At 39.6% G+C, this 17,374-nt stretch overlaps 2 protein-coding genes across 7 annotated transcripts; one reads left to right on the plus strand and one right to left on the minus strand.

The window, feature by feature from the left end:
• Nucleotides 1–4,956: 4,956 nt before the first annotated feature.
• LOC121792075 (B3 domain-containing transcription repressor VAL2-like) lies at nucleotides 4,957–9,939 on the plus strand. Of its 4 annotated transcripts, none has more exons than XM_042189868.1 (12): nucleotides 4,957–5,400; nucleotides 6,042–6,123; nucleotides 6,227–6,328; nucleotides 6,564–7,153; nucleotides 7,253–7,349; nucleotides 7,496–7,670; nucleotides 7,902–7,981; nucleotides 8,069–8,485; nucleotides 8,560–8,609; nucleotides 8,738–8,851; nucleotides 8,929–8,996; nucleotides 9,086–9,939. In XM_042189868.1, exons 1-12 carry the CDS (start codon nucleotides 5,285–5,287, stop codon nucleotides 9,847–9,849), a joined length of 2,655 nt encoding a protein of 884 aa, XP_042045802.1. In that variant the 5' UTR covers nucleotides 4,957–5,284; the 3' UTR covers nucleotides 9,850–9,939. The 4 variants fall into 4 exon arrangements, with proteins under 4 accessions (XP_042045802.1, XP_042045803.1, XP_042045804.1 ...); XM_042189869.1 differs by having other exon boundaries at nucleotides 8,072–8,485; XM_042189870.1 differs by lacking the exon at nucleotides 4,957–5,400 and having other exon boundaries at nucleotides 6,219–6,328.
• A 57-nt stretch (nucleotides 9,940–9,996) lies between these two features.
• LOC121792076 (receptor-like cytoplasmic kinase 176) lies at nucleotides 9,997–13,251 on the minus strand. Of its 3 annotated transcripts, none has more exons than XM_042189874.1 (5): nucleotides 13,113–13,251; nucleotides 11,798–12,373; nucleotides 11,187–11,444; nucleotides 10,923–11,042; nucleotides 9,997–10,814 (listed from the first exon to the last, which is right to left on the minus strand). In XM_042189874.1, exons 1-5 carry the CDS (start codon nucleotides 13,161–13,163, stop codon nucleotides 10,188–10,190), a joined length of 1,632 nt encoding a protein of 543 aa, XP_042045808.1. In that variant the 5' UTR covers nucleotides 13,164–13,251; the 3' UTR covers nucleotides 9,997–10,187. The 3 variants fall into 3 exon arrangements, with proteins under 3 accessions (XP_042045808.1, XP_042045806.1, XP_042045807.1); XM_042189872.1 differs by having other exon boundaries at nucleotides 11,798–12,452; nucleotides 13,113–13,248; XM_042189873.1 differs by having other exon boundaries at nucleotides 11,798–12,452; nucleotides 13,010–13,148.
• Between the last annotated feature and the right edge of the window lie 4,123 nt (nucleotides 13,252–17,374).

Here is a 17,374-nt window from a genome sequence, read left to right on the forward strand (position 1 = left end):
GAATTTTGTCTGAAAATTTGATAAACATGTTTGGTTTTGAATATTTGTTTTTGCTGCCTTCTCCCACTTAGCCCACTGCTTGGTCTAAGTGTGAGAAGTTTGGTTTTCCTTTTTCAAACACTGACTACCCTGTTTTCCATTTCATTAACCCTTCTTTTGGTAACCAAGTTTTACCCACATGTGAATAGAAGGGACAGAGCTGAGGCAACTCACCGAATTGTGGTAGAAAAAGTAGGCTGATCAGATGAAATGAGGGAAATTTATGCCCAGAAAAAAAATGAATATGCTTTTAAGCAAAGAGAGGATGGTCCTTTATAATTTGATCCCCACAAAAAAAAACCTTCAGAAAAAAGCATAAGGGCAGAACCACAAAACCTAGCCATGGAAAAAGTGATAAGAATGTATAGAGTCAGAATGGCTAAGAAAGAGAGAAAAGAGAAAGAATGTGTATATCCCTTGGGAAATAGTCAGAGCAGACTGGGAGGTTGTCTTGGTTTTTCTCTAAGTTCACATGTTCGCAGAAATGGAGTACCAACCTTCATGAACTTAGAACCCCTAGGACTCTCACCCAAGCTCAAATAACACCCTTCTAGCCCCATTACAACCTAATCAAAGACCTTAAGGAACTGTCCTGAGTTGGTGATTCTCGCAGCATCAATGGTATGGCAAAATGAATGAGTGAATGATCCTAACAATTCTTTCTGGTGAGTATTGAGTGGCTGAGCGAATCCAACAGTTGAAAAGATAGAAGGTATCTTGACAAACAGACAAGCATGATTAGGTAGAAGAGAGGAGGGAAAGGAATTTAAGTCTGTAGACAATTGGATTGACCTTAAGCTTGTGGGGACGAATGCCGAACAATACAAACCAGTTCTGTCTTTCTTTTTCATGACAATGTGTTTAGTTTACTTATGTGGTTTCATTTTCTAGATCTTTTACGTAGTTGCGTCTGTTTTATGTTGTTTTCCATAAGAACCATGCTTTAAAACTTGTCTCTTTTCTTTTTCTTTTCTTTCATACTTGAGGACAAGTATGGATTAAGTGTGAGCAGTTTGATGAGGCTCGTTTTACGCATGTTTTCTGTCTTAAAACTACATCAAATTATGTGAACTAACGTCTAATTTTGAGCAAGGTGTGTGTGTAAGTCCGCCATTTTTAGAAAACGAGTTGATCAACTGGGCGGACGAATGGATCAAGAAACGAAGCTGAAAACCTGCTAGACTGAGCTGATCAAGCTAGAAGTTTACTGGAGCCAGCAGGAGTTTTCCACAACAAGAAGATTGAGCTGAGGACCCCACCAAAACCCAGAGGGCAGGAGTTACAATTCGAGAGGACGATACCCTAAGAATCAGAGCGCTAAGCCTCTCTATAAATAGGAAGCCCAGCACGAGTAGGAGGAGGTTCTGCTTTTTTCCACAGATGAACATAAAGAAATATCTTAGGAATTTAGCTCTATTATAGAGTTGAAGTGGAAGCTGCTTTACTTTGTTTCCCGATCTCAATCACACATACACTTGGTTCCGATCTTAGTTTAGTTTTGTAGCAGTCTTGGTGTCAGTTTACTTTTGCTCTGTACTTCTGCTTCGAGAAGGAGCGATGAAATAATTTCCCATTTTCTTAGTTATTTCTAGTTTATGCTTTGTTGCTATTTATGATCTTCAGATTCAGTAATCTCATTTTTATGCTTTCGTTACCTTGTTGGATCTCTCTGTTGTTATGCATGATCTTTGAGATCTGTTTATGATTTCCTTTTTGTGATGCATATTCTCACTCAATTGTCTTGTTGATGTTTAGATCTGAGTTCGACTCATGTTTGTTCGACTGCAAGGAAGGAAACTATGACATAAATGTTTTGGATGTTTAGATCTGATAGTTTAGTCGATAGTTTTGCATGATCATAGGTTAGTTTATTGTTCACGTGAATAAAGCTCAATTCTGAGGAGTGGATTTCAATTTATAAGTTGCTATGACGTTTTCTTGCTCGTAAATGTTCAGATCTGCTTTTACTCTATTTTTCATATTGATCCTACGAAGAAGATGAAGTCGTTGGGAAAGTTTTACTTTATCGTACGTTTTGCAGGAGACTGGCAGTCATCGCTTTATTCTGTTTGTCCATTTTATGAAATGATAAGATGAGTTGATCAAGTAGATTTATTTAATCTAGCAAGTGGAGCAGTTCTATTTAGTTAGTTTAGTTTTCAAGTCAAGTGTCCCAACTTAACCCACCGCAGTGAAGCGTGACAGCAACTAGTCCCAACGTGTCTGCAAACAATGTTAAACACATCATCTCTGTGGGATCGATCCTTACTTCTCTGTACTAGTTAATAGTATTGTGGGTTAAGGTTTTGAAAGCGCTTCGAGCTCTCACTCAAGTTGAACCTGCATTAAGCTGATCAGTCGGAATTTCCACTGGATCCAATCATCCGCATCTGCAGGAAGAAAGCGTACACATGGGAAGCCGGATCAATTTGACAATTGACTTGAGCAACTCAAGAACGACAAGAGGATAGAAGCATGAGCGAGTTCGAGCTAGAGCCGACCTCTTTCAATGATTCCCTAGATGATGCCACAGTACCACAACATGTACTCTTGGCCCCAGATGGCAGGGATGGTGCCCCAGTTGGCGGGCATGAGTGCCGGCATGACCCAAATGTGTTGGATGATGCCCCAAATGATGACCCAGATGAGCGGGATGATGCATGGGTCGCCCGGGGATAATGTCTATCGCCCCACTATTAATTTTTTTACGGGGGGTTCCCAGACCTGTACTCCACTGGAGTCTCAGTTCACTTCTGCTGAGACTTTCTCACTAGAGGAGTTGGGTCTATCTCTGGTTAGGGTGCCTCCCACTCAGAGTCCACCGGCTGCAGGACATCAGGGTGGTTTGAAAAAGAAGGGAAGGGGCAGGGGTCGCGGCAAGGGCAAGGGGGTGGCGGGTGAGTCCTCGCAGGCGAGGGCTAGGGCGGAGGAGGTGGATGACGATGAGGAGGAGAGACGGCGGACCGTCTGGAGTGAGGAGGAGTGTGTGGCTTTGTCGAAAGCTTGGATTAATGTCTGCGATGATCCCATTCGCTCGAGCAACCAGAGAATCGATAACATGTGGAATCGCATCTCCCAAGCCTACTGTGCGTTTAAACCGGTGGATGGAAGGTTTCACACGGCTGAAGAGTGTCGAAAGACATGGAATCGACTGAAGACCCCTGTCTCCCGATTTACAGGCCTATACGAGAACAACGACCGCATGCATACCAACGGCTAGACCATGGAGGATGCGAAGAGGATGGCGATGCAAGAGTTTCCCAAGCATGGCAAACACGACCCGTTTAACCACTGGGACTCCTATGTGGTGCTAATGGAGTCGACAAAGTTTCGGGCGGGTGTTGCCGCTGGCTGGCCGAAGCGGCAGAAGATCAACATCAGCGGCGACTACAGCAGCAGTGCCGGTTCCACCGACCTCCCCGATGATGCCGAAGATATCCCGACCCCTCCCTCCTTTAACTGCTGCCGTCGCCCGATTGGGCAAAAGACGACAATGCGGATGTCTAGGGGAGGCGCCAGCAGCGGGTCCCAGGAGGTCCAATCGGCAGCCCCTACAGCAGTCCAGTCGACCCCCGAGTTCTCCCATATAGCGAATATCCAACATCATACGAACATGATAAAAACCATAAAGGAGTGGAGAGCGACCAATGACCCCATACACAAGGAGATGTTGCAGGGGGTCATCGACTCGGCGGTGGGGGAGCATCTGGGGACTCCGATGCTGCCGCAACTGGCTTAGGGGACGACGAGGAGTGAGAGGGGGAGGGGCGTGTGTCGAAGCTTTGGGATGTTTTATTTTTCTCTTTGAACTATGTATTTTTTTATTTCACTATGTATTTTTTTAATTATGTATGTTTTTTTATTTATAAAATGTTTGTATTTTCTCCGTATTTGTGTCAAAATTTTAATTCTGTATTTAAATTCCGTATATGAAATGTGAATTTGTTTGTTGGGAAGTTCTAGTGCTAGTCCACTATTGTGCAGTAGAAAGTTTTAGTGATGTGGCAGTGGGATGGAAAGTCCTAGTACTAGTTCGTGGGGAAGTCTTCCTATTGTGGATGCTCTAATTGTTGCTTAATCGACTAATCTTGGGCCAATTTTAGGAGGGAGGCCCAACTCCCAAGGAGAATTATTGGCGTCATTGTGAGGTAAGGATGGCATCATCAAGCATAGTTGAAAAGCAACCGAAACTAATGATGATTGCTTCATCACAAAAACAGCAGCGTGCACAGCTGCCCTGGAAAATGCACATTAAAATTATTATGCCTATATATAATTATATACTAGTACTACTCTAATTTAGCAGTTCCACCTAACTTCTACACTATAACATTTCTTCCATATGCACATTTCAAATTAATTAGGTTGCACATCCATCAACTATTTGTCAAGTATAATTGTTATCATAGTTTTTAAAATGATTTAATCAAATGATGTTTACAGAGTGAGTAATGAACAAAGAATTAAATAGATAAGTGAATGTTATATTTTGCTAAAATGTTGATATTATATAAATAAATACTAGTCACTTATAGTGGGACCAAGACCTAGAAAGTATATAAATACATAAATTCAGAATATATTCCTATGATTGGGTGCATTGTACTACTATTTTTTATTAGTTTTAATTTCTCATAACCAAAACTATGTCTCATTATTTAGAGTCACAGTGTCATCTATTTCAATCCTGTATAATCAAATTTCGGTGCTAAGTTAGTTTCAACTCGACTAAAAAAATATAATTTTCCATATTAAGATAGCAATTTCTGAAAATCTTGACAAAATTGAAACTCAGTGTTGATGTGTAACAAGTTACAGCAACTAAAAAAAATGAAAAATGAAAAATGAAAAATGTAGCTTTTCAAATTCATTATAAAAAAAGTGAGTTGAAAGAGAGAAATGCTGTTTACCAAATTCGATCTTGACATCACAATATCAAAATAATTGACAACACAGGTAATTGTAATTCCGATTAAGGAAGAATTAGAAGCTACGATTACCAAATCATCTTATATTTTGGAGGCGAATTGCATCGACGGCGGCGGCGGCTTAGTTGTTTGTTAAGTACGGCCGCAATACATAGACCAATCATTACTATCACTTCACAAATTGCTCGTGCAAAAAGATATGTTTATTTTAACTCAAAACCTCCCACTTCCCTTCCCTGTTCGAACTGAGCTACTTTTTAGGGATTTACCAACATTTTGCTTCCCCAAATTTGACTAGTTTAGTTGGTTATTCTGTAATGGAGGGTGGGGGATTGTGCATGAATGGGAATTGCGCTGCATCCTCCTCACTCAATTGGAAAAAGGGCTGGCCTCTGCGATCCGGTGGTTTTGCTACTCTCTGTCATGATTGTGGGTATGTCTCATCTCTCTCTCTCAATAGTTAGGTTTAATTGGAAGAAATCATGTTTAATTGTGGCTTTAATTTTGATTGGGGAATAAAATAATTACAGATTTTAGTAGAACAACAATGTAACTGTGTTAAGTTCTTAAGCCCTATTCAGATAGCAGCAAACTAGGATGCTTAAACTTAAATCTGATGTTCACTTTTTTCAAATAAAATTGAAGAATTGAGGTGAATGGGCTGATGATGTGAATTCCAGTGTAATACTTGGCATTATCAGTACTTCAATTGGTGTTAATTCTAGTAGTTTGGGAGATCTTAATGTATGGGAAAGGTAGCTTTTCTCAATTCAAGGATTTCAATCTCTAAAAACAACATATGGTTTTCATTCGGGGCAGCTAACCTTACTCCGTTGAAGTCTTAATCAAGATAATGTATTGTTTAGGTGTTCATTTTTTGTAAGCTCTGCTCTCTTGGAAGAAATCACTATCCATCTGGATCAATAATTTATTTATTTTTTGAGTTGGAGCAATTTACGCTCGTGACTATAAAAATATGGGTTCAATCATCACTGCAGCCCTTCCCCCATATTAAAGTTAAGAATAGAAACTAGCGGTTGTTAATCCAATTGACAACATAATGGTTGTTTACAGGACTGCCTATAAAGATTTGGTCTTCTGCGAAACATTCCATTTAGAGGAAACTGGTTGGAGGGAGTGCACCTCATGTGGAAAGGTGTGCACTCAGATTTTTTTTTCCTCCAGCTTCTTATAATACACCGTCTTCTCTTTTGGATTCTTGTCATTTACTGGTAGAGTTTGACTCAAAAGCTTTGCAGCGTCTTCATTGTGGATGCATTGCTTCCAGTACGTTGCTAGAGCTACTCGACACTGGTGGGGTGAATTGTGCAGGCTGCAGCAAGAGTTTTCCACATTCTCACGTAAGAGCAATTTATGCAAGCTCATAATGGGACACTAGACAATGGGTGCTGCATTGTGTTATTCTATTTATGCATCTGATGTGCTTTTGGTATATAATTGTGTAGTGTGTGAGAGTGTGAAATTGGCTCTTTATATGGAATATCTCATGCAGAATTCTATATAATCTTGTTATCTTCACTAAGTTTTAGTTACTCTAACTGAGATATACTCTGATTCTTCCAAAGCCTTATGCAGACCCACTTTGAAGAAAAACATAAAGCATGTGATCTTTCAACAGAAAACGGCACTGATAGAAATTCTGATACGATGGTACCTGCACAATCTGGTGATGATACTAAAATGGACTGCCAAAAATACTTGTTACCATCCCAGAATGCCAACGTGACTTCAAGGAAACTAGAAGAAGCTCTTGCCAGTCCCGAAGGAATAGGTTATAAATTGTTGTCAAGTTCTAATCAACCACCTGTTGGACCATCAAAAAGTTATGACATGTTCCAAGAAAGTAGAAGCTTACATAAGTCGTTAGTTGAGACGAACCTGAGCATCAGCTTGTCTGCTTCGTCAAACTCAAATACCATGTCCGGGGTTATCACTGAAGAAAGGCAATTGAACACTGCAATTTCTTCCTTTCAACAGGGTTGTAGGCCCCACCATCTCTTACCAAGGGTACCAACCATTTTGGCTGCAGGAGTAGAAACAAACTCTAGCTCTATTTCACAATTACGTGTTGCAAGGCCACCTGTTGAAGGAAGAGTTAAAAGTCAATTGCTTCCACGCTATTGGCCACGGATAACAGACCAGGAGCTGCAGCAGATATCCGGAGAGTATCCTAAATTTTTAGCTTTTTAAATAATTTTGTATGCTTATTCTCTTTGTTAACTTACTTCATAAGCAGTGTATATCCTTAATTTGGCCGTTTCCAGCTCAAATTCCACCATTGTTCCCTTGTTTGAAAAGGTCTTGAGTGCCAGTGATGCTGGCCGTATTGGTCGTCTGGTTCTTCCTAAAGCATGTGCCGAAGTATGTTTCTAATCTAGCTAGTGCTTCTTGAAAGTATTGTCTTATTCGCCCTGATTTTCTTACTACAAAAGATTAGCATAAGTTGTTTTTATCTTTTAGCCTTTTTTTTTTGTTCTCTAACGAGATTAGCCTAACTCACTTTTCAGGCATATTTCCCGCCTATCTCTCAACCGGAGGGCCTTCCTTTGAGGATTCAGGATCTCAAGGGCAAAGAATGGGTATTTCAGTTCCGATTTTGGCCAAATAATAATAGCAGAATGTATGTTTTGGAGGGTGTAACCCCCTGCATTCAGTCGATGCAGTTACAAGCTGGAGATACCGGTACTGTAATCAAGTTTTGTTTATCTGAAGTTCAATAATTCATAAAAAAACAATAAATTCTCTTTTTTGATTTTAAATCCATAGACAGATTCTCTAGTAACACTCTAGTTTATTGATTCTTATAAACAGTCACATTCCAGTAATTTGCAATGATGTTTGAATTCAATCTTGAACAGCTGTTTTGGTAGTGCAGTCCTTCCTTTGCTCACTTCTTCGAGTTTTCTTGTTCAGTTACGTTCAGTCGTATGGATCCAGAAGGAAAACTTCTAATGGGGTTCCGGAAAGCATCTAACAGCGTTTCAGTACAGAAGGTAGCTATGATCTTATTCAAGTTGTTTTAAGAGTTATCTTTGATGGTACTCTAAATTAAAAAAAATGACTGTTGATTTGCTATGCAGCAGGATTCACTTTATCCAATTGATATGGGTGCTTTTCAAGGCGAAACGGTCATGGGAAATGCTGAAAGCCTACCTCTAATAAGCGGCTATTCTGGCCTTCTTCAGTCGCTAAAAGGAAGCAGGAGTCCTTCGATGACTCTATTTCCTAAGCACGTCTACCCTGGGAATATCAGCCCCCAAATCACCGAAATGAATGTTTGCAAGTCTGGAGGAGACAATCTCTCGACCCAGGCGTTGGTGCCTTCTGAGCGCAAAAGAAGAAACATTGGGGCTAAGAGTAAACGGCTACTTATTGATGGCCATGATTCTTTGGAGCTGAGACTCTCGTGGGAAGAGGTGCAGGATTTGCTCAGGCCACCACCAACTGTCAAGCCAAGCACTGTCTCAGTTGAGGATCATGAAATCGAAGAATTTGATGTAAGAAATTACTTTTCAAGTCATCCTGCATTTGAGATTCTTAATTTTTAGTTTGGTGTTCGTATTCACTTCAGGAACCACCTGTTTTTGGAAAGAGGAGTATTTTCATCGTTCGTCTCCCCGGGTAAGAATGAATGAAGACTTGTACTAAATCATGGAGTTATTTCTGATGCTGCTGTCTTATTATTTTGCTATACCTCTCTTATTGTTGATTAAGATTGGATAATTTACAAAACGACGACTCTAATATAGGGAACAAGAACAATGGACTCAATGCGACAGTTGCTTAAAATGGCGAAAACTGCCACTTGATCTTCTGCTCCCTCCCAAATGGACATGTCAAGACAATATCGACGACCCGATGAGGTTTGTTTGGTTATATTCTTGAATTATCTTCGAAAGACTAGATCTTGAGCTTCGTACCGACATTCTTTTGAAATCAGATGCTCATGTTCTGCTCCCGACGAAATGGACTCGAGGGGACTTGAGAATCTTGTCAGAATGCACAAGGGTATGTCTGAATCACTCAACACCATTTATGGCTTCTGTGATTTTAGATTTAGTGAAAATCAGCATTTAATACACATTTTCGTTATGCAGATTTCACCAAAAGGAGAGCATTAACCAGCCTCAAACCAGTACACGGACAAGAATATCAGGAAAACGTCGAAGCACAGACAAACGGAGGACCTGCTGGGGGAAACATGAGCGAGCCAGGATCTTCGTCAGTGGCCACAACCACAAGACATCCTAGGCATCGTCCGGGCTGCTCCTGCATCGTCTGCATACAGCCTCCCAGCGGGAAGGGCAAGCACAAGCCAACGTGCGTGTGCAACGTCTGCATGACTGTTAAACGACGCTTCAAAACCTTGATGATGCGCAAGAAGAAGCGCCAGTCGGAGCGTGAAGCAGAAATCGCCCAGAGGAATCAATCTGCTGCCAAGGAGGAAGCCGAGGTTGATAGCGTTCCCAGTCAGGCACCATCAGATAATGCAAAGAGATCGGAAAGTGAGAATCTCTTGAAATGCCAGAGCTGCGACGGCCCAGCTCAAGAAAATGCTAATAACTTCAATGGAGGATTGGACTTGAACTGCTGTCCGGTTCGACAGGGAACGGCGCGCATAAGCATGATGAATTTGCTTCAAGAAGCTAGTTTGCCTTTGGACACATACCTAAGACAGAACGGTCTTACCAGCTTAGTGTTTGAGCAGCAAGAGAGTTCAACGCCTGTGATAGCTCAGGCTTCGGGAGAGACGACAACCCCACCAGCACAAGACGATGCCGGTTGCTCGACTGCTGTTCAAGAGCAGGAGGGCAGCAGTGACTTATCAGAAAAAGATCAGAGAGAAGACAACACATCATGATCTCTCTCTTATGAGTTTGTGTACTTGAAATCTTGCCATGAGTGAAGTATAAATGGATTGAGAAATGAGAAGTAATATTTGATATGGTAATTATGTTTCCATAAAAACTGTGTGTGTGTGTGTGTGTGTGTGTGTGAGAGAGAGAGAGAGAGAGAGAGAGAGAGAGTATATAATCATCAACAATACATTATATACAAAAAAACTGTGCCCCAGATAAATTTCTGGCCAACTATGTGAAGCTATCCTAATCTTCTTTATAATACAATGTACTTACTCACATTTCATAATAGAAAAAGGAAAAAAAGAGAATAAATTAAAAAAATAAATCTCGCTAACTATCAAAATCCTTCGACACTAGATATACGAACAGTTGAGGACGATGATCTCCGGCTTTCCTGTCGATCAATTTCTTCCAATGTATACGAAGATGAACTTGATCTATGAGGTAGAGCTAAGGGCAGCGCGTGCAGACTTTGAGGGGTCACGAGTGGTATAGTTGGAGGCGTAGGAGAACAATTTGATCTATTAGGAGGAGTGACGATCCCATTCAGACTAGGTGATCTTGACATATTCTTCTGACTAACCGATCCTGGTTCTTGCAGAGGAAACCGAGAGGTATACTTCATGTCTTGTACAGCTTTGAGATGCTCCACAACAGTTCTCATTGTCGGCCTCTCTGACGGATCTACTAGGAGACATCGTTGGGCAATATCTGCTACTGTCCGAGCTGCTTTCACAGGGAAGCGGCCCTTTAGCTGAGGATCCATAATTAGGGACAATCTGCAATCATCAGCCAGGAACGGCCGACTCCACTTCACTAGATTTCTCTCTTCTTTTGGATGCCGGCTGTCAAGATTTTTCCTGCCCGTAAGCAATTCAAGCAGCACAATGCCGAAACTCCAGACATTACTCTTTGGGGTAAGTAAACCCTTCTCCAGTGTCTCCAGTGAAAGATTTGCCACAGCCTGAAACAAGCAATATGTAATTTTAGCATGATACTATGCACTTCTCTCTCCCGCACCCACATAAACATGGTGGACAACGTGCTAGATATAATTCTCAATAGCACTTACAACTGAGTCACTGGAGATATCCCCTTCTGGAATGTGGCTTATGCAACCATATCCAGAAAGTTTTGCTCTAAAATCCTTGTCGATTTGTATATTTGCAGTTGAAAATTCATGGAACATCGCCTGTCAAGGAGCACAGGCATAAGTTAGTAAACTATACATAATAATAGTAGCCAATTGATGATAGCAACAAGGACCAAAGATAGTTTACAATCTACATGCCATAGCATTTAAGGGGTGGATGTAACGGCTGCATGTTTTTGTTACCTGAAAGGGTCCTTCCTCATGTAGAAAGGTTAGACCATGAGCAGCACATAAAGAAACTTTCATTCTACTATTCCAGTCAATGGGTGGACCATCTGATCTTCCATATAAAAGCCTATCCAAACTCCCATGGAATAGCCTCTCATAGACTAACATCCGTTGGTCTGAGCCTTCACGAGCATGGAAACCAATCAATTTACAGAGGTATGGATGTTGCAAAGAAGCAAGAGTATTCACATCATTCACAAACTCCTTCAACCCCTGGAAAAGCATGACAACATCAGACTAACGTTCATGACAAAAATACAACAGGCTCAAGAGCTTGAAGACAAGAATTTTGATGTGGACAGAAAGCTTGCTAGTGAAGGGTAATAGGCTCTCTATCTCTATCCCAGTACATATCAATATATCGGTGTCCCTAACACAGAGTGTAGAAACCATGCACTATAACTGGAGTAGACAGAAAGGTCTCATCATCCACAAACACAACACAACCAATGTGGATAAACAGAATCCCGCAATTCTATCCTAATGAATATATATCTCCAATAACTTCAACAAACAACCTGGACTAAAATACCAAGCTAGACATATGAAATCCAACAATATTATACCTGATTGCAAGGGTGAAGACGGGTTACAGTGGCTTCAAGTTTTCTTGATCCAGATGCATCCTCTGCAAAAGAAGCCCGGTAGATGACAGAAGAGAGACCTTCAGACATGCATCTATCAGGAGAGAAGTTATGACAAGCTGATGCAAGCTCTTCGTAAGAAAAGTTAACAAGTATTCCTTTAACGGCCAGAGTTGGATGTGGATTAGGGGGAAGTGGAAGCGGCCCCGACATATCAAGCGGGCCACTAGAATTTACCATCTTAAAACTTGTCGTAGCCTTAAAAGTATTTGTGCCACGGGGTGACGGTAGAGGAAGAGGTTGAGGACTTGGTGAATTATATTCTTTTGTTGACCCAAAGTGACTCCTAGACTCTCCCTGTTCCTCATATTCTGCAGATGCAAGTGCATCTTGTTCTTCTATATCAAGACTTGACGGTGCTGATAATGCACGTGCCCTGCTACTGCTTACTCTAGTAAGAGACTGAACAGGTTTTACTCTGGTTTTAAAACTTGGTGGCGCAGACTGTAAAGAACGTGTCTGGGACTGGGGTTCAGGCAATGCAGTCGGGGAATGCTCCTGTGGATTAACACGTTTAACATAGATTTTCTTCTCTGGTTTCTTCTTCTTACTCTTTAAAACCGTAAAACAACCCATGCTGCAAGAGAAAGGCATTTATATGAAAGGCATTTCATATGCTAGTAAACTACATATCTGATTCTCATTACAAATTGATCAAAAATCTTCCATCCTGCATACAGAGAGTATCAAAATTCTGCAACTATGGGAGACTGATTTTAAAGAAGAAAAGATTTATGCACTTAACCATACAACTTAGCTTAGCTTAAATATCAGCAATTGGATTTCTAATTGAACTTTCCTACATCAAAGATCTTAACATACTAAATTATTAAGAAAAAAACGAAATGATTGCAACTCATAATTTATCACAAGAATTATGCTAAAAAAAAAACTAAATGCACTAAATCTTTCAGCATTTCTGTTCATTTACCAACGCCCAAAATCGTTGGTGTGATCAATCCGATTCCAAAATTTCACATAAAATCATTTATAGTCGAACTTCGTGACTCGAATTTATCAAATTCCATAGATTAGTGAAGCAAATTAGACACGAACAAGCACACAGAGAAATGAAAATGAAATCGAGTCCAGATCCAGATTTCCACCAATAACAACAATATGAAATTCAGAGACCTGTATTGATTTGATTAGATTCCCAGCCCAAATTCCAGAGTAATTCACAGCGAAATGGCGAAAGGGAAATTAATCAGCAAAGAAAGAGGAAAAGAGAACTAACAGGAAGGCGAAATTCAGCTGAAAGTTGAGCTCTTTTGGAATATACAAGCATCGATGAGGTGAAATTTCAAATCTGGACAAGTTGCAACTTCAAATTTGGTGGAAATAGAAGAACCCTACAGGCTAGTCAAATGAATACAGTTGCGCTGATGATTACCACACTTTTTCTTTTTCGTTATGTTTTATTTTCCAATTATCTTTCATACTCCTTCCGTCCGCTAATAAAAATCTCATTTATTTTCGGCACAGATTTTAAAAAATGTTAAGAAAATTAAATGAGAGAAAGTTAGTAGAATAAGAGTCTCATTTATTTTCGGCACAGATTTTAAGAAATGTTAAGAAAATTGAATGGGAGAAAGTTAGTAGAATAAGAATCTCACTTGTATATATTAGTTTTAAATTATATGAGTAAAATGAATAGTGGAATGTGATGCCTCTTTGCAGTAATTATGAACCGGGACTCCTATTTGCTGACGGACCAAAATGGAAAAACGCAACTCTTATTCGCAGATGGAGGGAGTACTTATTAATATATACGGACTCCGTCACATTATACATGAAACATTTGCGAAATTTTATATAGTTTTATTTAGTGAGTTAATTAGGAAAGAATAAAGTAAGAAATATGAAAAAATAGAGATGGCATTCTCATTTTAGAAAATAAGACAACTCAAAACGGAAAACGTTTCATTTTTATTGGGATAGAGAGAGTAAAATACATACTTCCCCATTTATCAAGTAAATAATTATTTTGACTTTGCCCGTATTTTAAGAAATTTATTCACTTTAGCAAGAAAAATAAATATAGAAAATAAATGTAATGTGAGGCCCATTTTTAGAACTATAAGGATAAAAAGTTGGTGAAATATATGGTCCGATCCAAAATTACATAATAGTACTCCTTTTGTTCTAAAAAAATTGACAAACTTGTAAATGACACTAGATTTAATTGCAATTGGTTAAGTAAGAGAAAGATGAGAAAAAATAAGAAAGAGAGAAAAAATGTAGTAGAATGAGTGTTAGTGGATTGTGGAGTCCACGTTATAAATGATGTACTAAAAGATTATTATTTGTTGAAAAACTTTACATATTTATATTTTATCTAATTTTGGGGGACGACCCAAAACGGTAAAACTAATCTATTTTTTTTTCAAACGGAGGGCGTAATTCTTTAAATGGTGGACAAATAAAATATTTTTTCTTTCCATTCAATACATCAAACACATCTACTCTCTACCTCCCCCATTAATTATCTATTTTTGCCATTTTCATCCGTCCTCCATTAATTGTCAACTTTCATTTTTTACTACAAATAGTAAGTAGACTCCACATTCCACTAACTCATTCCACTCATATTTTATTATAAAACCAATATATAAAAGTGAGACTCATAATCCATTTACTTTCCTTTATATTTCTTAAAATTCATGTCAAAACCAAAGTGAACAATTATTAGGCATATGAATTATATTACAACAAAGTGAGTAAAAGAAATACTAAAAATATAAACACACATACTTACTGTATCAGTATGTACATCATAAATGTAACACCCCGACTTTTTCTACCCTTTTTATTGTGTTCTTGAAAGGACCGTCGTTTGTGCACTTAAAAATTTTTCGACCTTGTTTCTTTTGTCGAGAGAAGAATTTTACTTTTTGAGCCAAACAATTATTCTTTTACTATCAATTAGGAACCCACTTGTTATGAGCCCAAAACTTTTTAATTCTTCTTCTTTGAGCCCAAAATTAGTCCTCTTAATTTTAATCAAATGATATCTATCACTCTTCAATTTCAAATCCACGGTAGTTATCTCAAATCTCTCCACCACCCTGAAAAATAGGAATATAATTAGTCAAATCTTTTTCCATGGAGATATATTATATTTTTGCCCACAACTCCACGACCCCATATCATTCAATCAGTTTCAAAAGCTTTCAACCGATTTCACAATTTGACAGAGAGTGAAGAGAGAAAAGGAGAGGGACAATTTCTCGATTTAAGAATTAGGAAAAGAGAGTGCGGAGAAACAAAATAGAGAGAGAACAACAACGAGCAGCAGCGGCGTGGCAAGCTGTCCCGGCGGAGCAGCAACGCCCGATCTGCGACTGCAGCGGGGAGGCAACGATCCAACAGCGGTAGCGGTGGCGGTGATTCAGAAATATCAGTAGCGGCGTGGTGGGACAGACGGAGGAGCAACGACTGACGGAGGATAATCTTTCCGGATCGAACGGCGATGGGCGGCGCTGAAGCCGTCATGATTCGGGCAGAGACTGCGGCGAATTGCAGCGGAGAACTCGCCGCTGAGATTTCTGTAGTGACGGCGTGGTTTCGAGCGGATCGGAGCAGCGACGGAGAGGCAGAAGTACATGCTGATTTTGGGGGAAGATGAAGGGATTGAGAGAAGAAGGAATTTAGAGTTTCAATTTAGATATTCTCCTGATTCTGAGACGGGAGAGAGATATTGTTGTGTTCAATATTTTGAGAAGATTGAAGAAGCAATTGGGAAGAGATATGTGACGTCAATTTTGGGGATAAGAGGGTGTGGTTTACTTTTCACAAATGAGTAGACTCATTTTGGCTACTGTACAAAATTAGTGATTGGGCCAGAGTGATTTAATTAGTTAGGCCTAGTCTATTAATTTTTGTTGAGCCATCGAATTAGTCGAAGGAAGTTTCGAGCTGGATTAGTTGGACTTTGAACCCAAGAATGATGGGAACGTGACGGTCGGCCTCGAAAATAAATGGAAGGGAAGAGAAGAGAAGCAAAGACGCAAGGAAGGGATTTCTCCGCGTACGAATTTGAAGTTGAAGTAAGGAATTCAAGTTCAGAAAAATTAATGAATGAGGTGGGCTTTCGAACTAAAGTGTTTTCAAGAGCTTTCATTTTAATATATCGGTTTGAGCATCATGTTATGTGCGATTTATTTATTATATTTATTCCAATGATGAGGCGAGATATGTGATCAAAGTGAAAGTGTTGTTGCGCATGTTATGTGGTGCTATGTGTTGATTTATTGAGTGATATTATAAATTGCTTGGCTTTGTTGATGTGATGTGAATTGATACTCGACCTTGACAGAAAAGTGATTTGTGTTTCAAACACGGTTTTAAGGAAAATAAAGTTTGCAAAGGGAATGACATGCCATGTTTTTCTTTTGAGAAATGTCTATCTGTTTGTTTAGCTGGGAGTTGTACACCAATGGGGATCGTGAGCTGTCTTTTGGGTCGGCCGGTCCAGTGATTGAGGTTGCGGCCACATTCTCGTTTCACATTATGTTGTTGATGTTGATGTTGATGATTGCTTAGTGGGGAGTGAGTCCCTACTATGAGTTTAATCGAATTTGGGTCCTAGCAAGGGTTCGTCCCTACTCGGACTAATGTACACGATGAGGACCGTGAGTCATCGAACTGGTTGGCCGGTTTTCGTGCTTGTGGAAAGTGGCCCACTTACACGGAACCCTTAAGAACAGATATGACAGTTTTTAAATAATTCAAGGAGAAATGGTTGTGCTTTGAAATGATGAGGAAAAAGGATTTGAGGATGAGTTGAAAGTTTGTGTTTGAGATATTTTTAGTGTCTCGGGCCTTTTCAAGTTAAAACCCCGAGGTCACTCAATGGTGGCATGATATAACTGTTTTTATAAAATTGTTTTGGCATTTGTCCACTGAGTGCATCAAGTACTCAGCCCTGCATATGTTTTCCCTATGTGCAGGTTGAGCGGTGACGAGTGCGGTGGGTGTTGAGCAAGACCATTGAAGAAATTTAAGTGTCTAGAATGTGTCATGTCTTCACATGTGGCATATTCCTTCTCTCAAATGCTTCCGCTGAGTAGTTGTCCTTCTTTTGAGTTCTTATATCGCTGAGATAATATTCATTTTTGAGTTGTTGATTGTTGAGATACTCTGATTTTATTCGAGCTATTCCCATTTGTTTCGAGCTATGGTCGATTTGTGTTGTTTTCCCCTTTCTTCCCCGCTTCTTTAATCCTCCCCTAATCGCGATCAACCGTGTTTTCTATCCTTAGAAAATGCGGGCGTGACAATAAACTATATGATAAAGAGCAGTGATGGTTAAAATAAAACCCATGTACCATTATTCTTGAGATATTTTTCATATATCAACGATCTATCCATCATTTCAAATAAAATTTAACATTATATTTTTTAAGGCAACCACATGAAATTACTTGAAAGCCATTTTTTAAATTTATCAAAAAGTTTTTTGCTGCAATGTGTTAAGTATAAAGTGGATATAATTAA

This window comes from Salvia splendens, chromosome 2, assembly GCF_004379255.2.
Source record: "Salvia splendens isolate huo1 chromosome 2, SspV2, whole genome shotgun sequence".
Classification (NCBI taxonomy): Eukaryota; Viridiplantae; Streptophyta; class Magnoliopsida; order Lamiales; family Lamiaceae; genus Salvia; species Salvia splendens.

What these genes read in the sequence shown, in the direction of transcription:
- LOC121792075 (XM_042189868.1), top strand. Translation starts at nt 5,285, where the DNA reads ATGGAGGGTGGGGGATTGTGCATGAATGGGAATTGCGCTGCATCCTCC. An exon ending in ACAGCGTTTCAGTACAGAAG is followed by an intron (nt 7,982 to 8,068) that starts GTAGCTATGATC and finishes TTTGCTATGCAG; the next exon opens with CAGGATTCACTTTATCCAAT. An exon ending in AATATCGACGACCCGATGAG is followed by an intron (nt 8,852 to 8,928) that starts GTTTGTTTGGTT and finishes TTTTGAAATCAG; the next exon opens with ATGCTCATGTTCTGCTCCCG.
- LOC121792076 (XM_042189872.1), bottom strand. Translation starts at nt 12,451, where the DNA reads ATGGGTTGTTTTACGGTTTTAAAGAGTAAGAAGAAGAAACCAGAGAAG. An exon ending in GTCTTCACCCTTGCAATCAG is followed by an intron (nt 11,445 to 11,797) that starts GTATAATATTGT and finishes ATGCTTTTCCAG; the next exon opens with GGGTTGAAGGAGTTTGTGAA. An exon ending in ATATCTCCAGTGACTCAGTT is followed by an intron (nt 10,815 to 10,922) that starts GTAAGTGCTATT and finishes TGCTTGTTTCAG; the next exon opens with GCTGTGGCAAATCTTTCACT.